The sequence below is a fragment of the Pieris rapae genome, chromosome 20, assembly GCF_905147795.1.
Source record: "Pieris rapae chromosome 20, ilPieRapa1.1, whole genome shotgun sequence".
Classification (NCBI taxonomy): Eukaryota; Metazoa; Arthropoda; class Insecta; order Lepidoptera; family Pieridae; genus Pieris; species Pieris rapae.
The window spans coordinates 7,339,009-7,354,312 of record NC_059528.1 but is presented as its reverse complement, the minus strand read 5'-3'; the positions used below and the strand labels follow the sequence as shown (position 1 = coordinate 7,354,312).

The 15,304-nt window shown below is 34.3% G+C and overlaps 1 protein-coding gene across 1 annotated transcript; it reads right to left on the bottom strand.

Moving 5' to 3' along the window:
• Window positions 1-582: 582 nt before the first annotated feature.
• Window positions 583-9,656, bottom strand: LOC110999480 (trypsin-4-like). The gene is made up of 8 exons (XM_045632649.1): window positions 9,349-9,656; window positions 8,535-8,733; window positions 7,776-7,872; window positions 5,438-5,611; window positions 4,341-4,490; window positions 3,347-3,437; window positions 2,215-2,344; window positions 583-931 (listed from the first exon to the last, which is right to left on the bottom strand). Exons 1-8 carry the CDS (start codon window positions 9,584-9,586, stop codon window positions 607-609), a joined length of 1,404 nt encoding a protein of 467 aa, XP_045488605.1. The 5' UTR covers window positions 9,587-9,656; the 3' UTR covers window positions 583-606.
• Between the last annotated feature and the right edge of the window lie 5,648 nt (window positions 9,657-15,304).

Here is a 15,304-nt window from a genome sequence, read left to right as displayed (position 1 = left end):
AATTATTTTTAAGACAATTTTTTTATTATGACTATATTTTAAACCGTATTAAATTTAATGAAAGATGATTTTATTATACATTGCAATACTAGGTATTTCAAAATGTTAATTTCAAAGATTCGGTCATTGTTTATATGCACTAGACTGTACCTGCCATCTAGTTATAGCTCATTGTAACTCTTACAAATCGTTTATCACTCATTCATATTATTTCTATTAGTTTCCGGTAGATGGCGCTGATGCATCATTTTAATAAATTCGTTTTTGTAAATGTGGTGGCGCTAGTAATAATAAACGTAAATTAGCATTAATAAGCAATATCATTTAGTAATATATTATGTTAACGTAAAGATTATTTTAATGATCTAATGTACAATGTTTGGTAGATTTAGAGAATTAAAAGTAAAAAATAGCTGCATAAAATATATAGAGGGCGTAACGAATCTATCACAACGCATTATAATGCACATTGACTATCATACTTTTAAAGTATTGGTTTCTATTCATAAAAACAATAAAACTAGCGACAAAGATGTTTAAGTACTCGTTGTGCTTTTAATTTTTATTAATAAGTACATTAAGGCTTGTATAAAATATTTATTCGATTTATTTTATCACCAGCGCCTGAATCACCTTCTCACTACTCCAATCCTGTCCATCATTAATAACCTCCATAAGTGCCAACGTACTCAGAAAAACCTCTGCTTCATTTTTGGAGTCACTCTCAAGTATCCTATCATGTATTAAATTCTCAAAATTAACTTCATCCAACGTGCTATCATCCATTTGGCTTCTTCTGAAACTCTTCCGAATATTAAATCCAGCCTCTCTTAGCTTCTTCTTGGCTAATTCTAGAAAGCTTGGCGAGTGTAACGTTTCGCGTAACCAATTCTTGATTTTACTTTTCTTGTCCTCCACGCGAGCTTTGAATCTGGGAAATATAGTACTGTCTTTTATTAACATTTCTTTTACACATTTAAAGAAAAACACTTTTTTAACGGATTGAAGTTATACTAGATAGGCCTAAGCACTACATACGCTTTGACCAACTGAAAGTACTTGCGAAAGAAAAAAGATTCTTCTCAAGATTGGGACGCGAAGCCAATGAAATCAAAAAACACGCCAATTTAAATAGAGAGGACGGCCTAAAATTATAGAACGCCTGGGATCCAATAATATCCAAATTAAAATCTCAGCACAAACCAGCCGCGAAAATATAGGACACCGCGAGCAATTTCTGCAGAAACCCTACATCTTTTAGTCGATACCAACTCCGGGGAAATAAATACATATAATACAACATTTTCTACAGCTGTGATACTTTTTTGACATTCAACACCTTTTGTCAGTCACCGTGACCACTCACGCTGTTAAGTAAGCGAAACGTCAGTTAAATTTAAAATTATGTTTAAATAATTATAATAATACATAACAGCTTCAATCCGTTAAAAAAGTGTTTTTCTGGGAAATATTTTGTTGAGTTATTTATTCGTATGTATAAAAAACGAATTTAAATTGGAGCTGTCACAACTCATGATGGTCCTTCGGAATCGATTGTGTCAGGTTCTTTTACATCGACCGCCGAAATTGTGTCCTCAGCGAAAACTAACTGAAAATGACATTGTATGGAAATTAATAAACTGCATTGACAGACGTTTTTAATAGTCCGTTGAGTCTGACAAAATCTCTGCTTCATGTCAGTTCCTATACTATCTATATATAGAAATAGATAGTATTTTTGTAAATATTTTAATCTATTACTTTTTGTTGTTTGTTCTACGTATGTATTAATATAAATGTTGCTGCATTCAGAGTAATCTGCAATAGTATTTTTTTTGTAAAAAAAAAATTCCTTCTAGAATGATCTTCTTGAACTGTAGTTCAATTAGTACTGTAGGGTTGTAACCCTAAAAACTAAATATGGTGATCTAATGAACTGATGTTATCCGAGGCCCCACTAACATATTACAAAACATTTTTCATTCGCCCAAAAGTTATTGTTATTCATTTGTTTTATATCGGCGTTCAGTTGTGGTTACCATTTTGTATTGCAGTTACCGCAATATATTTTAATACAAATATGATAATTGCGACTTTATGTAGCTTAGCATTGAAATAATTTTGAAAAGTTTTTTTTAAAACGTCATTTTTACGCGCTCCAATCCAGCTATCCAAAGGCCGAAGTTACGAATCAAATCTAAACAATATCTTTACTTCTGCAACTCCTTCTCTCTTTGCCTGGCCTTCTCAATCTTCGCCATTAATTCAGGAACACTGGATGCTTCATTGGACGTTATCGTTTTTTCTACCCAGTTCGATATTTCAGTCACTCTGCTGTATACACCTGTGGGTTAGCAAGTTACGTGTTACTTACATGTGCATAGAAAATATACTATAACTCAATTCAACTTACGCCCAAACTCAATAATCTATCCCAATTTATTTTTGACAATCTAAGATAGACATCTTCCAAATATTGATAAAAATGTGCCAATAACCAATCGACGGGTTGTAATGGTAGGTCGGATCGGTGTATGTGGATAGACCTTTGTATGAAAATGGCAGTTCATCTGTGCCAATAACCTATCTTAAGATTTTAACTTACACCAGTTTTTAAAATAATTAAAAAGACATGTATATTTTAATACTATTATTATCAAATATGAGTGTAAAGAGCGAAGATCACGTTTTTTTTTATAGGACATGGGGCAAACGGGCAGGAGGCTCACCTGATGTTAAGTGATACCGCCGCCCATGGACACTCTCAATGCCAGAGGGCTCGCGAGTGCGTTGCCGGCCTTTTAAGAAATGTTTGATCTCAGATTGTTTTCAATCTGAAATTGTTGATTAATTATTATTGGGTTCGGGCGTTAGGGTCCTTCAAGGAGAGAGCGTACCAAACCATCTTACTGGCAAATTTCTGGCAATTTGAGTGTTCCTGGGCGGTATCACTTAATGGTCCAAGAGCCAGTGAGAGAGTGCCAGACCTTCGGGATTTTAATAAAAGCTGAAAATTTTTCTATGTGTGTCCCTAGTACAGGTAACAATGATCCTCAATAATTAATGATCTCATCTCTCATGCTCTGTAACATCAACCTGCCCGTTTGGGAAACAATATAAGTGTTTTATCTGCATTGTTATCTATTGAATACTATTGCACCCTTGGTGCTGGTCTCATATATGGTTATTTGTTTCATAATCATTCTCTAATAGGCAAGGATCAGGCCTGATGGGTCTGACACTCTGGATTTGTGTATTGTTCCTCACAATCTTACTCATGTAGTTATTACAAAATAAAGCATACAATTTTCACCTTGTTGGGTTGTAAACAATATTATTAATTTACCTGGTGAGGCAGGGTCGCCGCACTGTTTACCACCGAATGACACAATCCCCAGAAGGACACCGTCACGCACAGCCGGCCCACCTGAGTCGTGCTGGGGATTATTTATCATCACTACATAGTATAAAACAAAGTCGCTTTCTCTGTCCCTATGTCCCTTTGTATGCTTATCTTTGAAACTACGCAACGGATTTTGATGCGGTTTTTTTTAATAGATAGAATGATTCAAGAGGAAGGTTTATATGTATAATAGCATCCATTAAATAGTGGAGAAGTACTGTTATTTTTAAGGTTTCTAATATGATGTCGTAAATAATTACATTTTTTCCGCTTACATTGCAAACGCAGACTGAACCCTACGAGTTTTATCAAAATAATGTACTAAGTATTGTACACATTGAAAAGGTCTACAGAAAAGTCCTTGATGGTATATGTCTATCTCTTATGGATAACCCACATTTTTATATACAACGTTCACAGATTTTCTGTAGTGTATTTAGTATCAGCATTGCACCCGTGCGAAGCCGGGGCGGGTCGCTAGGTTTATATATTTTTTGAAGTAAAACTTCTTTAGGAGCATGAAGGTAAAATTACGGATGAAACATCACGAATATGTGAGCGTTTTTGTAGAAGAAATGGGAGAGAGCGATTGAAACCGATTGAGAGAGAGTGAGAAAGGGAGATTGATAAAATATACACGCTATTAGTTAATGTATTCGTTTAGTAATTACATATTAGAACTTTAGATCGTAATTCTGTCACATAACGACTTGTGCAGTAAACGCAAATTTCTATTTATTTTTATTCCCGTTCCCCCTTTGAATAGCTGGACTAATTCTTTATGCGAGGTAGCTGCCAGCTCTTCGTTCTCCTGTGATGTCGACTAACCTTTTTTTATATTTTATTTTTATAATATATTTTATATTTTATTTCAATGCTTAGATTAAAATTATGTAAATGTATTCGAGTCAATGGGGTCTGAACTCCAGGTACTTACATTACAGGCATCTTTGCCCCCTGTAGCGTACCCAGCACATATCATCCTCGGTGTGATGTAGAAGTTATAAGCCTTCTGACACATCTCCACCTTCATCACCGGCACGGGGACAAAACGAAGCCGATCTGGGATGTGACCATAACCAGATTCCTGAAAACGTTCAATGGTAAACGCAGTTCTCCTACCATAAAAATACCAACTAAAGGAACTTTCTGTCTTAAGTTATTACATAATTAGCTTAGCAACATCTTATACTGCCCCAGTGGCTTAGCAAAGGGGCAGCTGGGGCGGGCAGCTGGGGCGGGCAGCACCAGGTTTCACCTTTTTTGGGATGACACAAACCACTCTCAACTTTAAGATATCCTTAGCTTAGATTCCTCCACTAGCACTAGCTCAGGTGTATGTAGAATTCGGGGATTCCCCGTCCTATACTTGCGATCTTTTAATAAATGATCCATGTCATTTATAATATAAAATTTATTGCTTTTTACATTTAACGCAAGTAAATTATGTTTTGAGTTTTTTTTTTAAGTGAAACTTCTTTACGCACGCTTGACTTGGAGAATAAGCTGGCGTGACGTAAGCGTTACGAAAAGTGTGATCGGGCAAGGCGAACGGAAGTTGAGTGGGGGATATAAGCAAGAGACATAAGTGCGCGCGCATATTTTCTTTCTCTCTTCCTCTCATCTTCTCATACCATAAGCCTATAGTCTCGGTTTTACAATCAATATGTATATATATATATATACATACATACAGATGGAGCGAAAGAAGTTTCACTTCAGTGTGGTCAGAAGCACACTCGATTTTTTTGGTTTTTAGATTTTGGTACAGAAACAGAAAACACATTGATTAAATACATATTACACACTAAACAACATTTGAAAACCTAAAGTCCAATTACATCTGTACACAGCATTTTAGTGCTGGTTCACTTAATATTAAGCATTACATACAGTAGGTATACAGGTACATACATTAAAATTAATGACAAAAAAAATTATTCCGGTTGCAATTCTTCACCGCGAATAATATTTTTAAATTTATATTTGCTATACATACTAATGGTGACTTAGAAAATTATACAGAAAACTTACGTCAGTACTACCCCAGCCGGTAACAATAAGAATATCTTCAGGTTTGATATCATAATCCTGTGAGGGTAAATTTAAAACAGCTATATTTCTCCCAATCGGCATTGGTCTGTCAAGGCGAATCAGGCTGTAGTCATAGTCTGCAGAGCCAGGGGAAAAATCATTATGAAAGAATACCTGGAAAATATTTTTTTTTATTTTTTTTTTGTTTTTTTTTATTAAACAGCGGCAAACGGGCCTCACTCAAACTCACCTGATGTTAAGTGATACCGCCGCCCATGGACACTCTCGATGCCAGAGGGCTCACGAGTGCGTTGCCGGGCTTTTAAGAATTGGTACGCTCTTTTCTTGAAGGACCCTAAGTCGCATTGGTTCGGAAATACTTCAGTGGGCAGTTGGTTCCACAAAGTGGTGGTACGCGGCAAAAACTGCCTTGACAAACGCGCAGTTGTGGAACGGTGGACGTCCAGGTGATACGGGTGGAATTGCATATTCTGCCTCGACGTCCGATGATGAAACTCAGCTGTAGGTATTAATAGGAACACCTCTTAACTTTATTATAAGTGATGGAAAAATGCATGCAAAACCGTAAAGATATCGTTTAGAAAATATTTCATCAAGGTAATTATTAATTAATAGATACATTTGGTTTTATATTTTTTATTAAAGCTATTGGCTACTTAGTTATACTACTTTTCCGCTTCTATAGGAAAACTGATAAGAGTACATTTTTACGATGCGCGCGCACACCGTCACAAAAAAGACACCCTGATGCAGCTATAGTCAACAATTCAGTTTTTATTGTTAATCAGTCAAATAGTGTTTATTTATTTACATAAATTTATTTATTTATTTATTTTATTTATTTACATAAATACATTTATTATCCTTTCAAACATGTTGTTTTTTTTATACGTCAGAAATATAAATCTTTAGCCTATTTTATTCAGATTATTTAATTTTATTAAGTCTTAACCTGCGTAATGCTAAATTATATGTACAAGGACACAATTAAAATGTGATCATAAAAAGTTCTTTCGCTTTTGGAAAGTAACAAATCAAATGGTTCCATTCAGAAAATCTTTTTATCGCACTCTTTAAGCGTGCCTCAAAGGCGTCTTGAAACATTTCAGCTATACGGCGCTCTCAATGGATAATCATTAATTAACAGATAAGTATCGAATCTCCTTCATTTATCTTTCATCTTTCCTTTGATTTCAAATGCGAGACATTTTTATTAGAACAAACATTTCGATAATGTGGTACATTTGTTAATTTAAATGCAAATAAACTTCATTATAGTATCTTAAGCTAATGGTTAATAGAAACGTGCCAGGAGTCTCGCAAGCGCGTAGAATTTTTAAGAATCGGTAAATAAGTCGGTGGAATTTCATATTTATTTTGTGTAATTTTTGTTTTACCCACGTAATGTAAACTTAATAACTATTAAGCAAAAATTGAATTATAATGTTATGAGGCAGTGACAAAAACTTGTTTTTAAACTAACAAAAACTTTATTTAAAATTATGCTTACAAAACTAGTGTTCAAATGGAAATATGGAATGGAAGTGTCTTTCAAAGGATCGGGGCTTGATACTTAAAGGTTTTGGTCTTGTCGTTTAAGAGTAGGGATACATTAAGTAGAACAACTAATTAATCTTAATTTATCGTAAACAGATGGTTAAAAGAAATTGTAACTTGATACTTAAAAGGTTTGGGTATTGTCGTTTAAAAATAGAGACACATTACATGGAACAACTAATAAATCTTAAATTATCGTTAACAGATGTTTAAAAAGGTTTGGGTTTTGTCGTTTAAGAATAGGGATAAATTAAGTCGAACAAACTAATTAATCTTAAATTATATCGTAAACAGATGGTTAAAGAAATAGTAATTAGGTAAATAGAAATATTAATAATATAGTGGGGACCACATAACAAAATAATATATATGTTACTGTAAAAGCTCGAACTACGGTTAATCTTAAGAGTTAAGTGTAAGTCTTACGATTGACAGACGTGAGTTGGTAAATGTAAGTATTTCAGAAAATACGACGATTTTTCGAGCTTTTACCATTCGAATTCAGTATATGTTAGGTTTTACCAATGTCAGCTGGTAGATGTTGGTTTTAGGAATAAAACAATGGAGACAGGAGTGTTTTTATAAATAAATAAATCAAAAATAAATATTGGCCTTGGCTGCTATGTCTTTCACTTTATCCCTACTCCGCGGCCGACCGTCACGCGACATGCAACACACAGCCGAAAACGTTTTTTTTTTTTTTTATAAAACCGGGATATAATAAAGACGTTATAATAAAAGTTTCACTTTAAAAACTAACCTTATTGACTCTGGCCTGATATCCGCCACGACTGTGAAACGAACTTCCAGCTCTTACAGTGAATTGTGTCAGTTTCTTCTTATCATCACCACGAACACTGAAATTAAGGATAAACTCATAAAATTTCGTCGTTGGCAGGCTTAAAACTTAATTCTAGAAATGTATATTCAAATAGTTTAGATTGACTTAACGCAGTGGCGTAGCAATTATATAATATAAAATATTATATTGTACATTACAAATTCATAAAAGTTATTTTCAGGCATTCCTCCACTAGCACTACCTCATCTCTATTCGGGGATTCCCGAAAAAGAGTCTGACAGTGTCGTGGGGGAAGCCCCGTCCCATACTCGCATCTTTTAATAAATGATCCATGTCCTTTATCTTATAAAATTTATTGCTTTCGATGGTGACACCACCATCTTCGCACCCAAGGTGGCCACTGACTAAGCGGAATAAAACCAAGTTATTATCCGAGTTCGGTGGGGTTTGTTGATGAATATGTTCAGATATTTTAAATGAAAAACTTTAATTGAAGCTCGGTAACAACTGTCTTTAATAGTTTAACGCCCAAACCCAATAACCTATCTCAATACAATTTTGACGATCTGGGATAGGCATCTTAATCCAAAAAAAAGAAAAGAGTGCCAGTACAAATTAAAGAATAATAAAAATTAAATAATTACAGTTTGTATTACAAAAATTTGTAAAATTAGATCAGCAACCAATTGATTTTGTTTAAAATAATGAAAAACATACAATTCCAAACAGTGAGCTGCTGTCAGCACCCACTGCTCATCAATAATAGAGCCACCACACCAATGCTTCCCATTCCTGGATATCGCAACGTTGTATGGATACATGGATATGCTGGTCTCCATGCCCCCCACGATGCGGCGCACGGCATATGTCCGAAAAGCCCATGCCAAGTGACGATCACTATCTGATTCTGGAAATGCTGTAAAAACATTCATTCCAGAATATATTTACAACTTAGGTGAAAAAACTAGAACAAAAAATAACGCGTATGGAAAAAAATTTACAAAAATGCAGTCATTGACGATAAATGTTAAAATTAATCAAAAAGATTTTATTTAAATAAATAAATAATTAGTAAATACTATCACCGTCGTATATTAAATTGATTTAAAAACACCAAAATAATATTTAATATTCACACTGTTTAATTGTACTGTTACGAAACACGTGTTCTAATTATAAATATTCAACATTAAATGCTTAAGAAAAATACAGAATTAACAATAACTATGAATTAGGGTATATTAAGAATAATAGGCGGCAAACGGGAAGAAGGCTCACCTGATGTTGATTGACACCGCCCATGAACACTCACATTACCAGAAGGCTCGCAAGTGCGTTGCCGGCCTTTCAAGAATTAATACGCTGTTTTCTCGAACGAAACTACGTCATATTGGTTCGATAATATTTTAGTAGACTGGTTCCACTGATAACCCCATGTGCATTAATCCGCTAACTCATCTGACCACTCTTTATCGTAAATAAGCAAGAAGGTAAAGAGTGACAGAGATCAAGCTCTCTCGCTCTCACTTACTTGGATCTAATCTATCCCCAAATTGTATTCTATATCTGGTCGACGTGTTATCATTTCTAAATTTATATCTCTCTTCTAAGAAAGTTTTGAACTCCTCTTCGCTTCCTGTATGTCTTATATCTAATTCACTCATTTCAGCTTCTCCGCTTTGTAATGATTCATCCACTAACTCTACTACTTCTAAAGCATTTATATTTAATATAACCACAATGATTATTATTATATAGGTTTCTTTCATCGTATTTTATATTCACGTGAAATTACTTTTACTATATCGGCCATATTGAGTTATGTTTCATTCTATTTTATTGGTTTTGGTTTGTTAAAGAGATTTCTAATACAAAACGTGAACGAATGAAACTATTGTTCATATGTTTTAATACCAGATTTATTATTACGATATAATTTTAATAGCTGAATATTATACTGGATTTACAAACTGTTTTTTTAAAGTGTACGCGGAAAGTAGCTGAATTCGTCTTTGCAGTGACATATTATCTTACCAATTTTACGTTTTCTGTTTGCTAAACTACCAAATTCTGGCATTGAGAGTGTCCATGGGCGGCGGTATAACTTAACATCAGGTGAGCCTCCTGCCCGTTTGCCCCCTGTTCTATAAATAAAAACTGTCCTAAAAATAGATTTATATTTTCAATCTTTGAAGCGAGGTTTTAGACGCTTTCCAAAGTTCCAAAAACAAACTTACAAACGTACAGAACCAGTTTTTATGTCCTTAGTGCAGTGTCTACATTAAATAAAAGTTTAATGTTCATTTTACGAGCGATTTCATTATTTAGCTAGATGGATTTTCCAAGTACAGTTTTATAGAAAGCGGAATACGTAAAGAATTGATTTTCATTCGATGTTTTAAAATGATTATGGTATTTAAACATAGACATAGACGTAGACATATTCTTTATTTCAAACAAAACACATAGACATAAACACACAAAATAACAATAATCAGTGAGAAAAATAAATATAAAATATGATTTTTTTTCCTTTTTCCATTTGGTTCGTCTCAACCATGTAATGCGTGTGTGCTGTGTCTTTAAATGGCCCTGGCTCAGCATTATGCTGAGGAGCGGAATGTTCCACAGCGCTGGCCATTTTGCCAGAGACCACATCAGCTAGTTTGTTGTTTTTTTTTTTGTTTTTTTCAAACATAGATATTCATAAACATAGCTATACCAATTTATTTTATTTAAATCCATATAATAAATATATATATATTCTATATAATGTAGTGATGTATTGAATCCTTTTGTAAAACCTAAACATAACAATCAAGTACACAGTATTTACAATTTTCTTAAACTACGTAGTAAAAATAATTACAAATCAATAAAGAGAAAATAAAACAAATTTAAAAACATTGGTCCCTGTAGCAATGTACTTTTAACGCTGGCAACATTTTCTCACTGTATTGCGATACTTATTTGTTGGGTGAGGAAAGCACCGGAGTCACCGTTACTATCTACCAGGCGCTAACATATTTAAATAGCACTTAGTGTTGGCATGCTAGTCCGTCCCTCTTTCCGACGGATCAACGACGTCTCATCTTGGTAGCTTCAGCATACGACACTCATCATCTCGACGTCCAATAACTGTGCGTTTTCGAAGTATTTTCGAACTAATTCCACTTTGAGAAAAGTGCGTATCAAACCTGGAGAGGCTGTCAATGTAAGTCGTTCGGAAATGTTGGGGTTAAATAGCGGCGGTAAAACTACTACTAAAACAACTAAATTAATGCTGGGTAAAAAATACACAAAGGGTGAAAAGGTCAAAAGTTGTTAGAATTCTCTTATTTCTAGTTTAAATGTTCGCTTTAAGTTTTATCTTAGTTTTCTTTTTCGTGGAAATTTCCGATTTCACTTAATTCTCGTTTCAACTAAAACCTTTTTGGTTGTAAAATTGTTACTGAAACTTTATCTATTTCTGACTTAGTCTGTACCAATTAGGCTTCCAAAATGTCAGATAAAAATAAATTAAATATGTGTTTTGGAACTTGGAGATGACAAACTCTAGTGCTGTATTAGTGGCACTAGCATTGATTGTTAGCGAATTAAATTTATTGCAGAATGGTGAGTTTAAAGTGCTAAGAAACATAAATTATAAAAAAACATATTGCCGTGCTACCAGACGTATTACTAGTAACATGAGAACAGTCAATACGTGAAGATACCTATATTTCACATGATCTCGGATCTTCTAGCCATAATCAAGTACGCATCGAGACTAGGACGTTTAAGCGCCGATGAATTTACTTAAAATCAGTACACCAACCACCAGAAAATCGTACTTTGGGTTTCTGTTCCCGTTAAAACTCACCCCTGGGTGTTATAATCTGCCTGATTGGAACTAGCACCATAATATAATTAGCAGGTCAATAACTCAGCAATGTCGATGATGAATGACTACCAAAGTTTTTTATTATGTATTTATTTAAAACGGTTTTGGTGCTATTTTATTAATAAATTCAAGGCCATAAAAATCTAACTACCAACGTCGTTATTCGTCTATATTTATTTTAAGCGGTAGGATATTTGCAGGATATAAAGATGATTCACAGTTCAGCAGAAATCACTTCAAGAAGTTTTTCGCATGTATCATAAGATATTCATTGTTACAGCAAACCTTTTAATAGAGGACTTCTTTCCGTCAAACATAGTTTTTCTTCTCAGTATCTGTATTCTTCTGGAACAACTGAGAGTGATCTCAGTGCTACGTTTGTACTCACCTATAAGCTTTATATTTGAGGTAAGCTCTTAAACAGTTATAAGATCCTGGTACTTTTTAAAATTGTGTTTTGATATTGTCTCATAATTAATTTACTACTATCGAAACCCCTGCGGCGCAATGGAAATATATACTATCAATTTTGTCAATATCAAGTAGTTACGTGCCTATAAATAAAAATTATTAATGTGGAATATAGTTTCAGTTTAAATCTGCCAAATCTGCTATTTCTAATTCAAAAATAAACATCGTACAGTATGCGATTTATTTAAGCGCATTATCCAATCTCTAGATATCAGTCATTCTTAGATAATAATTATGCCATATAAAAAAAACGTCTACTTAAGGGACCTTCTGTGTTAATATATATCTGCTAGAAGTGTCCCACTTAATTCTTGTGTGTGATCGGTTAGTGAGTTATTGAGTGACATAATTAGGAAATTCGATTTATGATTCTTAAACTATGAACTATAAAATTAAATGAAATTTGAAATAAACCGGGTTTATATAAACACAGTTTGGTGATTTAGGGTTTTATCAACCACGAAGTTAGAGGTAGAATATGGCCAGAACTTCTCCAAGAAGAGGCTAGTACGCGTTGCCGCTTTTTGCTTGGCGGGCACTCATTAAATGAATCACACATATTTCAGATCCTTCTCTCGCTGTTACTTTTAGAATGTTCACTGCTATACATTTGGCGGCCTTTACAATTATATCTACTCATCAACGCTGATGATATCCTAGTACAATTATATGAGAACGAGACATTTAACTGGCTTGTTTGTCCCCTGTGCTGTGGTACCCGCAACCCTGCCCCAGACTTTGCTCGCCTGGTGCTTAAGATTTGTAGTTTTAGCTTTTTACTGTCTGTTATTTTTGCGACTAAATTAAATAAGTAGATTTAAGTATAAAAAATAATATTTCGAATGTGTTTTATTTATTTTGAATATATTCATTATTCGTATTTAAATAAAAATAAATAAATCAGTGGCGCTACAACCTCTTTAGGTCTTAAGGTCTAGCTCCGATTCTGAATCTGTTGTCGACATTTTGGGTCTAAGAGATGTCGGTTTCCTCGCGATGTTTTCCTTCACCGTTCCAGCAAATGTTTAATGCGCACATAGAAAGAATGTCCATTGGTGCGCAGCCGGGGATCGAACCTACGAACTCGATGAGAGTAGCTTCAGCGTGCTACTCTCATCCTCGAACCAATGGACCAAAAAGTCGATGGCGTGTGTCAGGCACAGATGGCTGATCAAGTAGCTATTAGATTGACAAATCGTGAAACATACAGAAATTATAGGCCACTAATTTTCCCTCGACTTAATACGATTAAATTCGTTACAATAATTATCTTTCCGAACAATTTCGTTTTATGTTCACCAAGAATAATAAAAGATTGTCTCGTACCGCTAAGAATCTTCAAGTTGGGTCCTCGATATTTCAAGCTCTTCTCGAGATTTTCAATAGATTTTTATATTAAGAAAGCGATATTCATTCTTATCTCAGGCATTGAGATTTTATAAAATGTTTGTATTTCGTTTTAATATTAAATCTGCTACATGAAAATAGCTGTTGCTGCAGCATATTTTTAAAAGTATATTAATTTGTCCTGCCCATACGGCATATAAATATATATAAGTAGATTAAAAAACAGAGCAATGTTGGCCTAATACAGGGATTCCCATTTTTTGGACTAAATCCCACCATAGTCTTCTTCATACATAATTTTTATATTAGGAAATTGAATTGTTTACGTAAAAAACTTCAATATTAGGTTAAGGAAAAAGGTTTAAGGAAAAAATAACTAACTGTTGTTTTATTAAGTAAATTTTCAAAGCATATAATGTAAAGCTGAAATACAAACTCCAAAAAACTTTAATAAGTTTTGGAATAATCCCCTTCACAATCAAATTATCCCCTTGTGGGGCGTAGGCTCTACGTTGGGAAACACTGAACTAATGGCTGCTAGCCGCGTCCTTGGGGTTGTAAGTTCGATGCCCAGCTGCACCAATAGACGCGCTTCACACCCGTGTAGTGAAGGAAAACATCGTGAGAAAACCGGCTCTTTTACCAAAAACCAAAAATTTTAGAGTGTGTGCCAGACAGATACAGAAATCACAAAATAGATACAGAAATCTGAGACCAGACCTTAACGATTGAGGTCATAATTTTTTATAGGTTAAAACAACTTGTTAAATCGTTTTATCGCGAATCCATTTAATTATATGCTTAACGTTTCGATTGCACTCCAGCTAATTGAAATTCCAATTACTAAACCATCCGTTGCCGCGAAGTTGGTATTTGAATTCATCCGTAGATTAATAATCCTCTTCTGAAAAATTATTAATATCTGTCCATTTATTGAGGAAGGCAATAGTAATAATAATAAAAATGCCTTTATAAGTAAATGATTTTAGTTCTTCACAAGACATTTTATTTTGCGTACTAGCTAACTGTATCGACTACCGGGGGGTGTCATCCCTGGGAGATACGTTATTTATCCATTTAAAAAGGGTATAGGGAGTATAAGGCCAGAAACTCACCCACTGAAATGGGTGTCGACAGGCTGTAACGACTGCTCATTTTGGGCGGTTTATAGGCTCGTTTGCCTATGCTATAAAATGTATGACACCTGTCACACACAGGTGTCTAACACAGGTGTCTAAGAAGCCCTTTCTAGATGCCTAGCCTGTAAACAAAGATAGAGACAAGGACATTTTTTGTACCGTCTTTTCCTGATATTTCTATCAAGTCATCAGCCCACCTTCTTTTAGGACTACCTTCCCTTCTCTTCCCGGGTAGTTCTTTCCATCTTTTGTCCAAGTATCGTGTTACATGAACAGTCCTTTACCATTTTTGTTTGTTCGTGATAGCATCAGTTGTTATTGGTTTTTTTCTAATATAATCTAGACTTGGTGTATCTTCTATGTATCAAGTATTCTTTTTTCATAAGTTAAAGTACAGACTTCCTAATGGTATTTTAGAAAAAGTGTTCTATTTATGTGTTCATGTAACACGATACCTGGACAAAGGGCCCAAAATAAAAATGTAATAAAAAAATACTTAAATACTAAACTAATCTACGTGGTTTCACAAAAAATTATTGATGGAAAAACTTAACTGAAAAAATTGTCCATTTTATTTGGAATATAATTTCGATGCCAGGGTGCCGCCACTCCTTTGTTGCCCCCAGTCCAGACCTCTAAATCCGGTG

What these genes read in the sequence shown, in the direction of transcription:
- LOC110999480 (XM_045632649.1), bottom strand. Translation starts at nt 9,586, where the DNA reads ATGAAAGAAACCTATATAATAATAATCATTGTGGTTATATTAAATATA. An exon ending in CCGGCTGGGGTAGTACTGAC is followed by an intron (nt 4,491 to 5,437) that starts GTAAGTTTTCTG and finishes GAACGTTTTCAG; the next exon opens with GAATCTGGTTATGGTCACAT. An exon ending in AGAGAGAAGGAGTTGCAGAA is followed by an intron (nt 932 to 2,214) that starts GTAAAGATATTG and finishes TATATTTCCCAG; the next exon opens with ATTCAAAGCTCGCGTGGAGG.